The 17,745-nt window shown below is 43.4% G+C and overlaps 1 protein-coding gene across 4 annotated transcripts; it reads left to right on the top strand.

Annotated features, from left to right (window-relative positions):
- The first annotated feature begins 222 nt into the window (after positions 1-222).
- LOC117748322 (protein KIAA0556) lies at positions 223-16,089 on the top strand. 4 transcript variants are annotated; one of them, XM_034557943.1, is made up of 28 exons: positions 223-331; positions 854-971; positions 2,888-2,976; positions 3,231-3,388; positions 3,814-3,920; positions 4,013-4,114; positions 4,261-4,410; positions 4,661-4,901; positions 5,174-5,305; positions 5,459-5,535; positions 5,869-5,975; positions 6,529-6,625; positions 6,734-6,943; positions 7,271-7,408; positions 8,154-9,012; positions 9,863-10,630; positions 10,726-10,934; positions 11,185-11,263; positions 11,347-11,524; positions 11,769-11,934; positions 12,077-12,243; positions 12,338-12,402; positions 13,017-13,127; positions 13,228-13,367; positions 13,460-13,561; positions 13,654-13,814; positions 14,448-14,533; positions 14,671-16,089. In XM_034557943.1, exons 2-28 carry the CDS (start codon positions 960-962, stop codon positions 14,727-14,729), a joined length of 4,770 nt encoding a protein of 1,589 aa, XP_034413834.1. In that variant the 5' UTR covers positions 223-331; positions 854-959; the 3' UTR covers positions 14,730-16,089. The 4 variants fall into 4 exon arrangements, with proteins under 4 accessions (XP_034413834.1, XP_034413833.1, XP_034413831.1 ...); XM_034557942.1 differs by having other exon boundaries at positions 5,459-5,610; positions 6,734-6,937; XM_034557940.1 differs by having other exon boundaries at positions 5,459-5,610.
- Positions 16,090-17,745: the final 1,656 nt, after the last annotated feature.

The raw sequence follows: 17,745 nt of genomic DNA, 5'->3' as shown, positions 1-17,745 counted from the left end.
CCATGGACATTGTGTGATTTATTTTACTTCAACGATCTCCCCATGTCTTTGTAATTTCCTTCTGTGCTGAAGTTGAATGACATGCTTGCATACCACTGTCTCCAATGCCCCTCGAGGTGGTTATGCAGCACCGTGTTTTGTGGAGGCTTGTCTGGATGTGGGAGCGAGGAGCAGCAGACTGGGGGCGTGTCTAACGCCGACGCGGCTCTCCCCATTGGTGGACAGCTATCCTGGTTACTAACCAACACTACTGACTGGGCACATGAGAAAACACAAGAAAACTCGTTAATTTCAAAGCTAATAGCGAGCAAAGTGTGGTTTAACAAGGACAGTAAGTAGGTTTCTAATATTTATACGAACCAGAATCAAATGTGTCCCGAGAATATGAGAGCAAAAGACTGTTTTTTGTGTAATTTAATGTATTTAATACATGCTAACGCTAACTAGTGAGCCTCTGTTTGTTATTAGCGTCGATGCTAACTGCTTGTGAACGTAACCTCTGCCACAAGCAGGACCTAATTAAGTTAGTTCAATAAACTGTTAACCCGTTAGCTAGGTGTGTAATGTTAAGTCAGAAATGTCTAGCGTGTTCGCTGTTAATGTCAGACACGTCAATGCGATGAGCAAACGCTACCACACATCTGTAAATACCCTGCACGAAACGTCATGTTAACGTAACGTCAAGCTAAACGCTGGTTATGATAAGATGGGTAACGTTCACGTTGGGCTCGGAAATAGCGGGTATTGTGTGTTTTGTTCTTCTGAATTGTCCAGCGGGTGGGGCAATATTTTAAACAAACTGCATTCAAGGACATTCATGTTTTATGTCACAGACCTTGTGTTCCCTCTGCAGTGGTAATCAAACTCAACACTGATTCCAATGATCTCTTTGGAGGATCACCGACCCGCTCCACAATATGGGATAGGGTTATGTGAGCAGCACTGTCTGCAGCCACACCATGGACAACGAGGTAAGCTCCTCATCTGCTCTGTCAGTGTCACATCCGCATCATCTGTCATATTACTCGACATGAGACAATATGAAGAAGCTCTCTGGTTTTTGGAGCAATACACGCAGCAACGCATGTCATATTTAACAGCAGTGGTCTCTGTTTCTATTATGTCACTAACAAGTACTTTCTATTCTTCCTTCAATTTCCTTTGCTTCTCTTCTGATATTGACAGATGCTGTAGCCTAGTTGACTTGTAGACACTAAGTAAGGGCTTTCTTATTTCTTTGCTTTCTTGCATGATGATTTGTAAATGACGGAATGGCACGAGGTGTCTGTGTTATGCAGACAACTGATGCTCCTTCCAAGATACACACATTCGTCAAATTTACCACTGGCTTTGGGTAAAGGCCAACATTTCTAAGCCTGAAGCAGGCAGACATCTGATGTTTTAATGTGGATGATTTCATTTACATTGAGTCCAGTTGAGGATTGCTGCTGGACCCTCACTTTAGGATTTTAGCTTAAGTATTTTTATTATTTTTTTCAATAAAACATCTGGTCATGGGTGGCTTTTAAACACACATGGTCAGTTGTTCATAACATAACTTTTTAAGTGATGGTAGATTGATAGATGTCATAGATTTGTGACACGTATTATCAATGCTGCTTTCTTTAAAACGGCGATGCTTTATGTGTCATGCAAAGACACAGTATAGTCACTCTTGTTCCAGTCACTGTGTAACCCCTGTAGTGCTCACACCTAATGAGTACATGGTACCACCACCCTTTTAAGTAGAGCATGAATTTTACATGGCATGGAAGTAGGGCTGCAACTAACGATTATTTTAATAATCGATTAATCTGTCGATTATTTGTTCGATTAATCGATGAATCTGATAAAAAAACAAAAAAGCATTAATTTCCAACCCCTTAATCAACAGAACTGTGCCAGAAAATGCACAGGTAACAGGTACCGTAAATGCAGGACTATAGAGCGCACCTATCTATAGGCCGCACATGCTAATTTTAAAAAAAAGAAGAAATTGTACATAAATAAGACGCACTTGTCTATAAACCGCAGGAAAAGGGGGCGTGGCTTGTCTCTGTGGCTTTGTCTCGGTAAAAACTGTTATTTCCGCCGTTCAGCACGGAATAAATAACCACTAGTTCTGCTTTATACTTGTTTTGGACATCCCATAAACGTCGGAACATCTAACGCCGTCGTGTTTGTGTTCATAACATCACCCGTAGGCTCACGCTGCCGGAGCAGCAGCAGCATGCAGGTGGGCAGGAAGGGGCGTGGCTTGTCCCCGTAAAAACAGCCGTTCACCACGGGGGAAATAACCGTTAGTTCTCGCACAATGTTACGGGTCTCTCCGATGGTCTTTGCTCTACCGGCTTTTTTTTTTGCTCCGCTCCCAACTCTTTTTTTTATACTCAAACATCTCCGGGTCTTATTGGGTGGCGTAATAATCGCGCGACACAACAAATCGATAATGCAATTCGTTGCCAACTATCTTAATAATCGATTTTAATCGATTTTATCGATTCGTTATTGCAGCCCTACATGGAAGAGTGTTGGGAGTATCTCCATGGGGATCTTGGCCCATGCTTAGTCAGTACCTTTTGCTGTGATCACTATTCGCCAACCTAATCTCAAAATTGAAAGTATGCATGCCTTAAGTGTTATCTAAATATTGTCATGATCCAGAACATCAATGTGTTAGAGTGTCCACACACAAACTATTTCTAATTCAGCCAGCGCTAAAGTGAGCAAGTTGTTTGCTTACAGTGATGTACAGAATAAAATGGATATTGATTGTAGTCTGTGATTGTGAGTACTAGTGCAACAATGAGGTGTATTGTGTATGCGATCGGTTTTCCTCAAATAGCTGATTGTGCGTGTGTGTGTCTTCATGCTGGTGTTCTTTAAGGAGAGTAAGAAGTGCCAAGGAGAGAAGCTATCGTCTACTGTGGACGACACCCTGGATGAATATTTAATCGCCCTCCAGCACAAAAACAGGTGAAGTGTGTGCATAAGCTGCTGGGCAGAGAGATATGGAACTCCTCCATGACTTTGCACTGATTGGTTCTATGCTTTGAGATAAACTAAATTAGTGTGTGAATTGTGGGAGAGTGGAGGTCAGAATAGCTTAACATTTTTTGCGGCCTATTGTGAATCCTGTTGATCTTAGCCATCTCAAACATGTGATACATTGTTGGCCATATCTTTACTCATAATTGTAGATGAAGTCAACTGTTTTTATTGCTCCTCAGGATCCTAAAGCGCCTCAAAGTCAAAGACACCAGGGAGATTGAGTTGGAACAGCTTGAGCAAGGTTTTTCCATTTATCTTAACGGAGCCAATGCTGAAGACAATAGGAAGCAACCCAAGAGCTCCTCCTCACCTGCTTGGAGACCCGCACGTACAGCAGGTATGCTGCTGCTGGATTACAATAAACCTATAGACACTCAAAAGTAGCGTTCTTATATAAGACCATTATTTATTTATTGTGCAGAGAGAAATATTGTTCTTGTGCATGCAATCATTTTTACACTGGAATAGAAAGTGCCACCTCATACTCATATTACTCATATGTTGGTTGCTTCTGTCATCTTCAAACCATATGGAGCATGAGTTAATATCCACCACTCCTCAGCTTGTAGTTTGTATGGTATGATCCCTTGCCCAATCCCAGTGAATAAATGATAGTGACAGTTGTAGCTGGCAGCCAGTTCTTCGTTCTTCCTCTGTGCCGTGTGGACTATCTGCGTATGTGACTGCGTGCTCCTTCTCCACTGAGGCAGTAGTCTGCTGCAAGCTGCTCATGTTCTTTTCTGTGCTGCTACTCATCGTCAGATGTCTGTCGAAGCGCCCGCCAGTTAACTGAAGACAGCCGTAATCTGGAGCAGACCCATAGGAGCCACACTGCCCCAGAAAAAGTCCAGAGGAAAGAATGGGTGCAGGTAGGGGCTTCTAATTACTTAATATATTTAATCCTGCATCACAAATATTACATAAATATATGTTAAATATTTCCTCTTTTGGTTGTATGCAGGCTTCTGTCAGAATTCGAACCAAGGAAGGACCAAGTTTGCAGATCTATCCAGAAAAGTGCTACTCTGAGGATTTTGAGCTATATGAAAGCGTAGATATGAAGGTACAGTCAAGACATGACAACGCCTACTAAGCCTGTATGGGTGTTTTCTTTAGGGGAGGGGCAGTGTGTCAGATGCAGCTGTCTACTACTTAGCAGCTCTCTGTCGCTGCCATTTCCCCTTTATCTAATCACCTTGTTTGTTACAGAGCTCCAGTCCACGCTCGCCTCGTAGTCTCTGTGCCCCAAGGGACACCTGCAAGGTGTCGCACTCCTTCAGCTCCAGGCATGAGAGCCAAGGAGGCAAAGCAAATCAGGAGCACAATGAGAAGGTACTTCTCAACCTTGAGGAAGTGAAGGTGAGCAGAAGAAGAAATATGTCCAGTGTTTTATTTCATCTTATCAAGGTGGCATGCAATGTAGTGAATTATCTAAATGTGTTTCCTCGCCCCTCGGTGGGAATTTATGACATTTCTTCAGTGGTAGTCACACAAATCAAGGGAATGCTTAAACTGCCAGCATACATGTGTGTACATTCGCGTCTGTTAGTTCACAAACCAATCACTGTGTCCATGAAGCCATGCATAATTGCTGACCTTTGCAAACTAGGTTCTGCGTCAGAGCCTGGAGGTTAGCATGCGGCGAAGCAGCCGTGGCTCCGCGGGGGAGGAGTCCGACGAGGAATGGGTGGAGGAGCAGATTGAGAGGGAGGAGAGCACTGAGAGTCTTGATGAACTGGGGCTGCCTCTCTCATCCTCCAAGTCCTCCTCCAACCCTCAGCCTAGTGGCTCCCATAGCCATTTTGACTCAGCAAACCTCATTGTGCTGGACTTTGGACCCTCAACTAAAGGTAGGCTTTAGCATCCACTTTCATATGTACATTTTTATTGATTTATGAGGTGAGTCTTAATTTCCCAGAGTGTTTCAATCTCCTCCATATCTGCTTCATCAGCCCTGACCTGTACACATGGAGAATAGGCAAGAATGTTTGTGCCCAGTTCAAGTGTGAGCAAGTGTTAGCCAGCCAGCCAGCCCATGGCCCTTATATGCCTGCAAACTCACAATATCACAATATATTCCTAATATGAAAATATCCTGTTTTGATTTTCTGCATTATTCCAGGTCGTAAGATTGAACGCTCTCTGTCTGCAAAAAGGAAAGAACACACTGACACCTTTATACCCACCAAGCCTATGTTGGTGAAGAGCAACACATTAGATATGACACCTTCCAAAGAAAGCTGGGATGGTCAGAGTGAGTCTTAAAAAATGTTGAAAGCTCTTAAATTTAAAGTATAGCTTCGACAAATACAAGATTTCCCAATTTCGAACAAAACTCCATTAGGCCTATCTGTTAGATAGCATGGTGCATGATTGTTGTTTACAAGATGTGTGCTTCTTGCTTAAGGGCCAAGGAGTCGGGTGGAGAGGCTCCTCTCGGCAGCCAGAAAGCCTTCCGTTGAGGAGCCAGACCCAGAGGAGATGGTACGCAGGGTGCGCGAGGCCATCCAGAGAGAAAACCACCTTGTGCAGAGTCCTGAGCTCTTCAACCGCAACATGGTCTGCCTGCCCCACACTGTCCACGTCCCACCGCTACTCAATTTAGGCCACTAATTATTCTCTATTAACAGATGTTTTTATGCTCATTTAGAGGCCCTATACTTTTACGACCTGATATTACTGCCCACCCAAAATTCTACGCATGCACTGTGTGTGATTTAAATAGAGTGATAGTGTTATGGTTTATTCTAACATGTAAACGCTGCCCCTTAAGCTTAAGCATCTCTGACTCTTCTATGTTGCTACCTCTCTATCCAGGGCAGGGGACACCAGATGATGAATGGCTTAGTGAACCTCAACAGCCACAACGAGGATGAGAGCAATGTCACTGTGGCCATGCAGAGAATTACGCTTATGGGCCCCGGGTACGCTGACAGCATGTTGCACCTAGATACACAGTTGTTATGGTGACAACGCACGTCAGTTAGGCTGTAAAGCGTCAGTAGCTAGGTAGCTTGTCCTTCTCCAAAGCGTTGGAGAGCTAATTATCTCATTAGTGTAGCATTAAAGCATGGTGATTACCCAGCTGTCCGCTTGTTAGCTAGCTAGCTAATTACTATGCGACAATGGTTCCAGAAAATGAGCCAAACTAAGTTGTATACTATCTATCTGGCGATAGCAATGTGCTTTTCTACACTGTGACAAGTGTGTGTGTATGAAGCAGTGTTTACCAGAGATGAACTGATAAGTTTCTTTGACAAAAGTCATTCAGCATTTAATTAAGACCAATCGACTAAAGAAATCTTTCAACTTAGACCAAAACAACCGAATACTCGTCGGACAGCCCTACAGAATTGTTTGGTGTGTACACCCTCTGACGTTGAAGAAATATTTATCAGCATAGCCACTTATCATTAATTTGAAGGTCAGGCACCAGAGACAAAGCAGTGGAGCTGAGGATGTCATCCTTTTGTTCAGGCAACAACAGAAACTGCTGAAAGCCTTGGAGAAACTTGAAGTAGGACCCAACTACAACATACCTCAGAGTGTCAAAACAGACTATAGCAAGCAGCCGGTGAGTCAGTAACACTGTCTCGCAGAATTAATAATCCTAATACCACGGGTGTGATAGACACATATGTGAACCGAGGCACTTGTTTTTTTAATTTTATAATCATTGCAGAGAAAGATGTCCTCGGCTGAGGTCACCCCCGCATTATATGTTACCATGGAGATCCTGTCAAACTGGGGGAACGCTTTGCAGGTTGGGCTGACGGAGTTGCAGTTCTTCTGCCTCAGAAACAAGAAGCTGTATGTGTCTCCTCACGACCTAGACATCAGAAACGCTGACTACCCCGGGAATCTGGGGGCACTTGTCAATGGAAAGGTGAAGGTGAGCCTCTGCTCATTTAGCTATTGTCATAACATTTGCAAATTATCTTTGGATGAAATTAAAAGTACATTGTTTTCCAGCATTCACAGACATTTAGTAGACATACAATAGCAGGATTGCACATTAATTACGACTGTTCCATTTTATTGTCACAGTAGGCCATGACAATAAACTAGCTTGAATAACTAAATAGGATTATTTTACATATGTCTGTTGTGTAAAAGGCCTCTTACATACAAGTTAATGCTCCAAACATTTGTGAACAAATCTCACTATTTACATGAACAATGTATTTACTGATTTTTGGCTATTCTCTTGGGTTGACAGACCACCAAAGAGCGTCACATGTGGACGTGTCCACTCCACCCCCCCATCCAACTCTACTTCATCATTAGGAACACCGAGCGCTCCCCAGACTTCGGAATGTCTCGCATAAAAATCTGGAACTACAACAGAAGCCTCAATGTATGTGCTTTTTTTGTTTTGTTTATGTGAGATTACAGATTATAAAAAGTGGAAATTTGTTCAACAGACAGGCAATCCGTTCCCCACGGATTTTGATTTTACCCTTGCTCAAATTCAGAGATTATTAATTGTGCTGTCTGTAGATCTAGAGGACATAAATCCAACATGCTTGTGTGTTAATGCAGTCAAATGTATTTGCTGGTTCCGTCAGGAGGGGGGGGGGGGTTCTCTTTTAACATTGGCTGACTGAGCTGCCAGTCACACTGTCCAAATGTAGAACAGTGAGAGATTAGCCCCAGAGGATTACTGTTCGGGGGAAACATGCGCTTCTGCCTCTCAACCTCACTGCTGTGCATAGAGGGCTACAAATACCCCACCGTATCTCTTTCTATGTTACCATAGCAATCTAGAGTTACATGATGTATTGAACCTGGAAGGTAAGGAGCTGTTGGTGGGGAATCGATTCTAGGTTAACATACATTTATAGTAGTTTACTGTCTCTGGGATTGAACAGATTTGAGTTGGGCTTCAGCCATGACTTTGTATCTGTGAGAGTGCTAATTACTGCTAACTTGGAGAACTCTTACTCTGCATGTGAGAAATAGGTAAATGTATCAAGTGTACCTTAAGGACATGTCCCAAGTGATATCCAAATCTTAAACAATCAGGCATTTTGGAGCACAAGTCAAATGTTTTTGATTTTTTTTTACCTGTATATTCAGGTACATTTCTGTTTCTCTTTTAGGATCTTGACATTGGTGCACGGCATATAAAGCTGTACCTTAACAGCACATTGGTGTTTGAAGGTGAGCTGGAGAAGGGCTGTGGCAACCAGGTCTTTGACTACAGCACCACAATTGATCTCCAGGATTTCCAGGTTTCAGACTCCTTGTTTTCTAGCCCTGTGTCTTCAGGACACAATCTACGGGGGACCAGCCCCCAGCACCATGACAGGAAGGGTGGGGAGGGCAGCAGCACTCAGCACCACCACAGTTGGAATCAGCAGCCATCATACGCAGGCCAGGCTATGATGGACATGCAGGAGAAACCACATACACTGCTACCACGCATCACTCCTTCACCAGTGGTGGTTTCATCCTCTGCTCGTCGCTCCTCCACCCAGAGAAATTCTTTTGACATGTCTGTCTCAGAGGAGCCTCTTTCTCTCAGGCAGCAGGTCGAGCAGCCTGCGCCCATGGAGCAGACGGTCACCACCCAGCCGTCATCCTCACGGGTGGCCCCACAGTGGCTGCAGCCCCTGAACAGAGGAGCTCCTGAGGGATGCGAGACCAGCAGGGAGAGGCCCCGATGGCTGGTGCCTCAGCACTCTGCAGAGCCCAAATCTCCCTCAGCCTCGTCATCTTCAATGCTCCCGGAGCTGCCGTGTAACCCTGGCCGAGTATGTAGGGTAATCGAGGGGGCTGCAAATGGGGGTCAGTGGAAGGCTGACTCTTTGGATCTAAGCTGCGACCTGCTGGAGGAGCTCGCAGAACAAAAGCCAGACAGGCCAATTAGCGGCCGCAGGAGCTCATTTCGAAACAGTGCAGTCACTGCTAGGCAGACAGAGGAGCAGCATCATAAAGCTACTGCACTGTCAAACACAGGTACGAATGTTGATAGTGTTATGAGACCAAAAACAAAGGGAGACCTTTTATATTTGATTTATTTCAACCTTATTTCAACCAGCTTTGTTTTGTGCTGTATTTCACCAATTAGGGCACTCAGAAGTTATTAAAACTCTACGGTTTTATACATCTCATCACTGGCTCCCAATTCAAAGTGTTGCTCTCTTAATCATTTTAATCATGTTAATTTTTGTTTTTGAGACAATCACCACATGGAGCATGCATTTATCAAGTGAGGGTACAGCACTATGTGATGCCTGTCATTGGACTGTGTGGACATTTAAAAGGGTACTACTCATCTAGTTTAGATTTCTAGAAACTAAACCTTACTGAGCAGCCGTGCTCATTCTCTCTGCTGCGAATTTAATTTTGTCATCTTATAATTCTTTAAAGGTGCAAAGTCAGTTAGCTGATCAAAAGCTGACTTCTCTTCAAATCGCTCTCTGAATGTGAATAAAACCGTGGAAAAGAGCAGATTGTTGTGTTACAAAACAGACTGCCACTCCAACTCTAATCCCGCAATCTGCCAGTCTACAAATGAATAAACTTATTGATTTTATCAGCTGCTTTTAGGCTCATGGAAGTATTTACAACCTTGTTATATCTTTCTCTTGCTTGCAAACACATTTTAAAACAAGGGAACCGTTAAATATATAGTCTTATTTTATATGAGCTAATTCAATAAATGTATACCTAGAGACAGAGGAGATGTTTAGTGTATGACATGTTATTTGATTAATGTTAAGGCAGTTTACAGTCCTAAATAAAAGGATTATCTTAATTATTGTGGCTTGTTCGCAAATAACATAAGTTTTTGTGCATTCTCCAGAGGAGCCAATGTCATTGATGAACGCGAGCAGGAGGCAGTACACCTCTCTGGCCCAGCTGCACAGCCAACAGGATGACACCCTCATGGAGTCCTGGGACTCTCTTACTAAATTCAACCAATTCCAACGTGGACGCATCTCCAACATGGGCTTCGAAGGTGACATCTTTGATGAGTTCCTCCAGCGCAAGGGCCGTGGTCCACCTACAGTCCCAGTCAACCTCTCCACAGCACCCAGGAACCCACATTTGCCCTTCACCGCTCAGGGGGCATTGTGTGAAGCCCTTGATAATGAACAATCCACGGAGCGGGAGGAAGAGTTTGAGATCCCTGTGCTGCCGCAAGGCCAAAGGCTGGTCCTCAACATCCTGTCCACCTGGGGCGATCGCCACTACGTAGGCCTCAACAGCCTCGAGGTGTTCAGTTCCAGTGGAGTGCCCCTACGACCTGCTCACATCCGTGCTGACCCACCAGACATCAACATTCTCCCTGCATACGGCAAAGATCCACGTGTGGTCACAAACTTGATTGATGGCATTAATCATACCCAGGATGACATGCATCTTTGGCTCGCACCGTTCACCCCTGGTCGTAGCCACACCGTCTTCCTGGACTTTGGTGCTCCGTACCAGGTGGCCATGATCCGTGTGTGGAACTACAACAAGTCACGTATTCACTCCTTCCGAGGGGTGAAGGAGGTGGAAATGCTGTTGGATGGGAGGTGCATCTTCAGGGGCGAGATTGCCAAGGCTTCTGGGACCCTGTCTGGAGGTAGCTGAACACAACAGCCTCACACGTTTGTTATGCTCCTTGTGTGTTGCTTTTGATCAACTCTTCATTTTTTTCTCACTTTGATGCCACTTCAGAGTTGGACCAATTTGGTGACACCATCCTGTTCACTACTGATGATGAGATCCTGGAGGCTATGTCTCATTATGATGAAACCTTCCTCAGTGAAGGTGAGGGTCCTGAGAGCCTGGCGGCGGAGGAGGAGCTGCAGAGGCCTTGCACCGCTGATGGAGAGGGAGAGGAAAGACCCTTCACACAGGCTGGCTTCCGAGAAGAAGACCTCAAAGTAAGTACAGGCCTTATCAGCAGTGGGTGCAGTTCTTTTTGCCTTATTTCCACCTGTAACAGTGATAACTAAACAAAGACCCCAAACATTCAATTCAGCAATTCAGCAAAATTAAATAAAAATTCATTGTGCAGGAACTAAATAGTATTTGGAAAGACAGTAACAGGCATCAAGAGTAAATTAGCCATCACAACATCAACAATACAGTGTCACACTGTTATAGTTTTAAACTGTTTACATGTTGTCTTAGTTAAAACTCCACCTCAACCCCACTGTGAATCAGTCTGAGGACAACATGGAGCTTGTTCCTGGGATGTACACTGGAAAGTGTGAGTAGATAATCAGCATCCTGTCATCACATGATCGGTTCTGTTTGTTTGGATACTTATAATGGCGTCTCCCGCCTCTCCAGGCCTTAGACTAGAGCTGGTGTTGACTTGGGGCGACTCCCACTACATGGGCCTGGCAGGTTTGGAGGTGGTGGGGAAGGACGGAGAGAGTTTACCTATCGACCTCAGCATGATGGCGGCCTCTCCCGGGGACCTGAATGACCTGCCCGAGTACGAATGCGACCTGCGCACACTTGATAAGTACGCCTGACACTGCTGAGAAGTTTGAATAGACTGTTTTGTTCTTCATGTACTGTAATCTGTACCGTAGATATGGTAGAATAACTTAGACCAGTTTCCTTCCTCTATTCTACTCTGAGTATGAATACATTATATGTCACTCTCTTACACCCTTACTTCCCCTATCCCCGCTCTCAGAGAAAACTCAGATCATCACTGTGCGTCTGGTCTGGTGTAGTCTTCAATGTCTGTTTTCTTTACCCAGGCTTATAGATGGCCACAACATTACCACTGATGACCAGCACATGTGGCTGATCCCTTTCTCCTATGGAGAGCCACACACCTTGAACATGACATTCAACATTGCCCAGACTATTGCTGGACTGCGTATCTGGAACTACAACAAGTCCCCTGAGGACTCTTACAGAGGGGTGAGAAACTTTTCTGTCAGGCATAAATTACTTAACAGTGTCCGTTGCTTCAGGTGGAGCCAGAGATCAATTCATGTTGTGGGAGGGCATGCGTTAGTTATTAGTTTCTATTCAGGAGACTAATAAAACATATTTGGTTCAGGTGAAGGTGATCCACGTGTTCATGGACGATGTTGCCATCTCCCCACCGGAGGGATTCCTGATCAGGAAGGGACCCGGCAACAGTCACTTTGACTTTGCCCAGGAGATCCTCTTCATAGACTTCCTCCAGACGCCCACCAACAACAAGAGTGCAGAGGACTTCCACAAGTAGGAGCCATACATTTACTTTGCATGAACTGCTATTTCATGAAGAATTTTGGGAAAACTGCACTTATTTTTAATGTTGTTGTCTCTAATTCAGAGGACGCTCTAAGAAACAAGAACAGGCCAGCATGGACTATGAAGCTCCCATCATGCCTTGTGGATGTATCCTGACATGCTTTGGACACTTGTGTTTATTGGCACCGTGTGCGTTGTCAGTGGAATCTTTGGATTTGTTCAAACTGCTGGCAAATTGGACTGTTCTTTTGCAAATGAACACATTGGAGTTGTACGTTTAGGCAATATTAAACAATCTGCGGTATGCCTGCAACAATTATTTTTTAATTGTCGATGATTACCGATTCATTGATTAATTGATCAAATCAGTGCCAGGTGTGCTTGATAACTAATTACTCTATATGCAGCCATGTTTTGTGCAACAGTAACAGTTGGTTTACAGCCCAGTAGTGCTTTAATGATATTTATATTATTATTTATGGCTTTTCTATTATGCTAAATATGGATTGGGGCAGCCGGCCTGGATATGTGTGCCGTCATTGATTCACAGAAAATGGAGGATCTGTTCTGATGTTTGTTAAAGATGAAGGCCGTGTCCGAAATCACTCCAGCATTCAAAGTAGTGCACACTTTCATGGTCACTATTTTTTTGTATCATTAATTTTGAGTGATTTAAAAAAAAATCTAATTCAGATACTCCATTGAATAGTAGAGGGTAAATAAATGTCACTGTATAATATTCCTTGACCTTCACCCATCAGTCATCTTTCAGCTGCAGCTGTTGACAACCTGGGGAGACCCGTACTACATCGGCCTCAACGGCCTTGAATTTTATGACCAAAACCACGAGAAGATCAGTCTCAGTGACAACAGTATCCTTCCTTATGAGTTTACATCGACCGTCATGCATCTGTCTCCACAAACCTAAGATCTATAAATGAGTATAAACCTCCTCATCATGATGTCCATCAGACATCGCTGCTTTTCCAGACAGTGTGAACGTACTGGACAATGTGAGCGGTGATGTGAGGACTCCGGATAAATTAATAGATGGAGTCAACAGTACCCACGATGGGAGATATATGTGGTTGGCCCCGATGCTCCCTGGACTGGTGAGGATTTGAGAGAAAGTGCATTCAGCTAACACTCTCAGAGGAGAGTTTTCCATTACATTTGTGTAAGTGTATTGATTGTTTCCACATAGGTGAACCGTGTGTATGTTGTCTTCGATCGGCCAGTGACGGTGTCCATGATCAAATTGTGGAACTACTCAAAGACACCACAAAGGGGAGTAAAGGAGTTTGGGGTAAGCCTCTGTCTGTTGTGAGATGAGCAATCACTTTATTTGTACACTCTTGGTCACAAGCAGCAATTCGTACGTCCTCTCTGTGTAAACAGCTGTTGGTGGACGACCTCCTGGTGTATAACGGCATCTTGGACAGTGTAAGCCATGTGGCGCGAGGCATTCTGCCTACCTGTGATCCAGTGGTGCCCTACCACACCATCCTGTTCACAGACGATGCCTACATTGCACACCGTGAGAAGAACACCGTCATCAGGTACCCTGTACTTTTAGGATGTAGATAAATGATCGACTACTTGGTTTCACGGCTGATTGGTTGGACAATGCCTTTTACCAAGAAAATACAGCATCTGCTTATTTTCCAAAACTTGTCTTGTATGTTGCCTTTCAGTGTTGTTAATTGTATACCACCCAAATTAGGCTTTTTCCTGCAGTTTGCCATTTCAGCGCCAAATGGTCATAGAAAGATGAAAATTCATTCATTTTTAGACCATTTCATACTCAATTCAAAGTCTAAACTGATAGATTTATAAAGACGGGTAGATTCAACCCCATTGTCCCAAGTGGTGAGTTGTTTTCCACAGATGTGCTCTTCTCCACTTCAGCCCCCTTGGCAGCAGACACCACCAACAGTAAGTAACAAGGCTTGAGAAAGCCCCGTGTCAGCGCCTCCCTGTGGTCAATCCCTGTAATGAAGATTCCTACAGTGAGCTCAGATGTCCCCCAGCCATCCCACACCCTCCTTACCATGCACTTGACTTGTGATGCCCCAGTCCTTTCTCCCTCCTTTGGCACCAGATGTCCGTTTTGTGTTGTTCCAGTTTTCAGCGGCGCAACCAATTTTGCTGACATGTATCTGCTGTGTCTTCATTTTCTTGCTGTGTTGCAGTAATTATGTGGAGGACCAGGATGTGAAGATGACCAATGAGAATCAGATAGTCCATCACAACAAGAAGAAGCAGACGGCAGATCCAGGTGACTCAGGGAAACAACTGGACTTGGAAGTTTTCATACAGTGCTCGTCAAACACGTCAATCATCATCAGTAAATATTAGTCATATTGCAGTGTCCTAATTCTTAACTAAAAGCTTATTTCTTCTGCTTTGTTGCAGGTCTTCGGCCTAAAACCTGCATGACTGACGGTGGGAAACTTGGAAAGAGGAGGTACTGACAGAAAGAAAGCAGAACTGAAAGGGAGGAGGACCGACTGTTTGAGCCCACTTTTTAGTGGGTGACTTTTCACAACTTTTACTCGCATTAAGACCCAAAGCAGCCATGGATTGCAATGGTGGCTTGTCAGTGGCTCACAGGGCCCACACTGAAGAGAACAGCTTGCGTAGATAACAGTGCACAAACACACAGACACACACACGCGCAGGATTCCACTTTATGGTTGGATCCCTTCCCTTTCCCCACCCAGACACTTTTTCCTGAACCTGTACTGTCTGGCTGCCCCAGCTGTCCCTCCCACAGTGCCAGGATAAACCTGCGAGGCTGCATTTTATCAGTCTATTATTGTGCCTAGTACTTAACACTATATTTGTGGCTGCTACTTGTGACTTTTGTGCTGCATATTTAAATGCTGCTTGTGGTGTGCAAATACTTAAAAAATAAAATAATAAAAACAGAAGCTCCAAGGCCACATGAATACACTCTCGCATCAGGATGTGGCCAATGTGACAGTTATTAATGAATTGTATCCACTGATGAGCCTCGATAATCAGCTCTTTGCCTCATGGGTGTGAGAACTGACTCACTCCCACCAGTACACCAACCAATCGTAATCCTATGCAGACGATTATTTATATCTATTAATGATTTATAGCTGTTGGCTAATATATTTATAAGCCAAACGCTTTTACTTGGAAGTGCTTCCAAAGAGCTTTTCACAATTGGGTCAGCAGATTTTTTTCTGCTTAGCATCAGGGTGAAAAAGAAATTGTTTGCAATCCAAGTGACCTTTGATCAAAGTTGATGTATGCGGAAGAATTTAAGGGGGCAAACATTTCATGAGCCAGTGAAGCTGTTTTTAGAAATTTGGTTGGAAATAGAAGTAAATAAATCTACATTTGCCAATTTAGATTGTCAGTAGATTCAGTAACAGGCAACTTATAATATGCAAATACTATAACCTTACCTCAAATCGAGAATAATTATCTGTAAAAACATTCATCTGATTCTACCTTCACTATATTACTTATAGGTAGTTGGTGTTGTACTATTCATTCATTCAATATTTACTGTACTAACTTGTTGCATGGGGAATTAGCTCTTATCATCTTAAATTGGTAGACATTTTTGTTTGGAGGAGTTTTTACTGCTTCATTGAGCCCAAATACATTTCATACAACTTACTCATGATGGGAGTAATTGTATATGAAATGCACTTTTATGTATTTTTATTTCAGTCCAACAGCAACACTGGTCATTATTGCACTTGGTCCTGCTCTGTAGGGTTGGGGCTATTATTGTATGTGTGACATTTAAATATTCATTTATTTTTCTAATCTTGATTAAACATGTATATTTGATGTTGGTTTATTTGAAATGATTAAAATTTAAAAAAGGTTGTTGCGACTTGACCCCACACTGTTTTGAATCAAGCTAGCAGTTTCTATTAATACTCTGGTGGGAAAAGTCCCCTCTTTTCTCTGGTCATCCCTTTGTTGGACCTTGGTACACAATTTCAGAAGAAGAGTTATTATTTTTCTTGTTTTAGTTCTCGGGCCTGAGTGGACTCGCATGCGAGGAACGTTAAAGTTGTTTGACCCTTGAATCTTTAAACTGCTCACACTCATAATCCCTTTTAACATGTCACAAGTATGAACAATGCTACGTAACCGAAGTCACAACCTCACCTAGGGAAAAGATTTCCTAGGATAGGTCTGGCTGAATTATAGAGGAACCTGGTTCTATTCTTGTGGGATGAAACTGAAGAACTCGGAGGAAACACAGGCAGTCAAACTCCACACACAAGCGGGTTTCATCTCCGGGTGGAAACCAGGTGTGACAGGTGTTAGTACTATCCACTGTGATTATTAGTAGTATTATTAGTTGCTTGAGTATAAATAATATGGAAGCCCATTTCCGTCACTGTGAAAAAAAAAAATCAGGATCCTGTAAGTCATAATTATGAGATACTATCTCATAATTTTGACTTAGTATCTCATAATAATGAGATGCTATCTCATAATTATGACTTACAGGATCCTAATTTTTGTATATATATATATATATATAATATGTATATAGATACATACAATTGCAAACAATTCGGTCAAAAGTAGTTCAACGTTTAAGTTGAATATTAAGTTATAAATCCTAACCCTCAGTCAAACTGATTTAACGTTACCTAGTGTAAACAAATGATAAACTCTGAGACCAAAGAGAGCTCGTTAGATCCTCCAAACCGAATTAAATCTCATGTGTAATCGCTTTGGAGCCAGCGGATCATTTGAAAGAGTCCTGCCGAGATCAGGCTGTTCTGGGCGGGCACCATGAGCGCTGACCGCCCGGTGCTGCAAGCAGGACATCAAATCTCCGAAATCGTCGGAGCATATTTTTAAATTGGATGAACTGACTATAGATTTGATGCTTAAACAACTACCTTCTCGCCTGAAAACATCATACAATTACATTCCATGACTCAACAACGGTAGTATTTAGAAAAAGTCAACTTTCAGTCGTATATTTTCTCCTCCGCCATTGTTCTGCTGCTGGTGCGGAATGCATTCTGGGATATTGGCTGTCCAAAGTACGCACTCCGCACTCCGATGCATCCCCGATAAAATGGGCGGATCGAGTCACATCCGGGCATTTGGACCGTGCTTGACGAGAAGCGGACTTTGGTATTGGAACAGCACTTGGGCCGCGACTGATGACGTTTCACAAGTCCACGAGAACACAAGTACGGAGACCGCATATTGGGAAACGGCAGGATAAAAACATACGCTGTATTGTGAACAACACACCTCCCAAACACTCTGTCCCCCCGATGTGAAAAACGACCGAAGCAACACCGATAACGGATGTAACATAAAATCCGTGAATGAACACGGAGCTTTAATTGACTTTTGTTGCAGAAATTTGAGATTGAAAACATTGAGGCGTTAAACGGCTGCTTTGACTCCAGTCTGCCGGTAGATGTCGCTGTTCTCCTTCAAAGTGAAACCCCGAAGCTTCGAATC

Source organism: Cyclopterus lumpus, chromosome 19, assembly GCF_009769545.1.
Source record: "Cyclopterus lumpus isolate fCycLum1 chromosome 19, fCycLum1.pri, whole genome shotgun sequence".
Lineage (NCBI taxonomy): Eukaryota > Metazoa > Chordata > Actinopteri > Perciformes > Cyclopteridae > Cyclopterus > Cyclopterus lumpus.
Note: the sequence above shows the minus strand (reverse complement) of the source record. Positions and strands in the feature narration are given on the sequence as shown.

Bases quoted from the DNA above. Each gene is read 5' to 3' on its own strand.
- LOC117748322 (XM_034557940.1), top strand. The intron at 2,977-3,230 runs GTGAAGTGTGTG...ATTGCTCCTCAG, and splicing joins GCCCTCCAGCACAAAAACAG to GATCCTAAAGCGCCTCAAAG. The intron at 12,403-13,016 runs GTATCCTGACAT...TTCACCCATCAG, and splicing joins TCCCATCATGCCTTGTGGAT to TCATCTTTCAGCTGCAGCTG.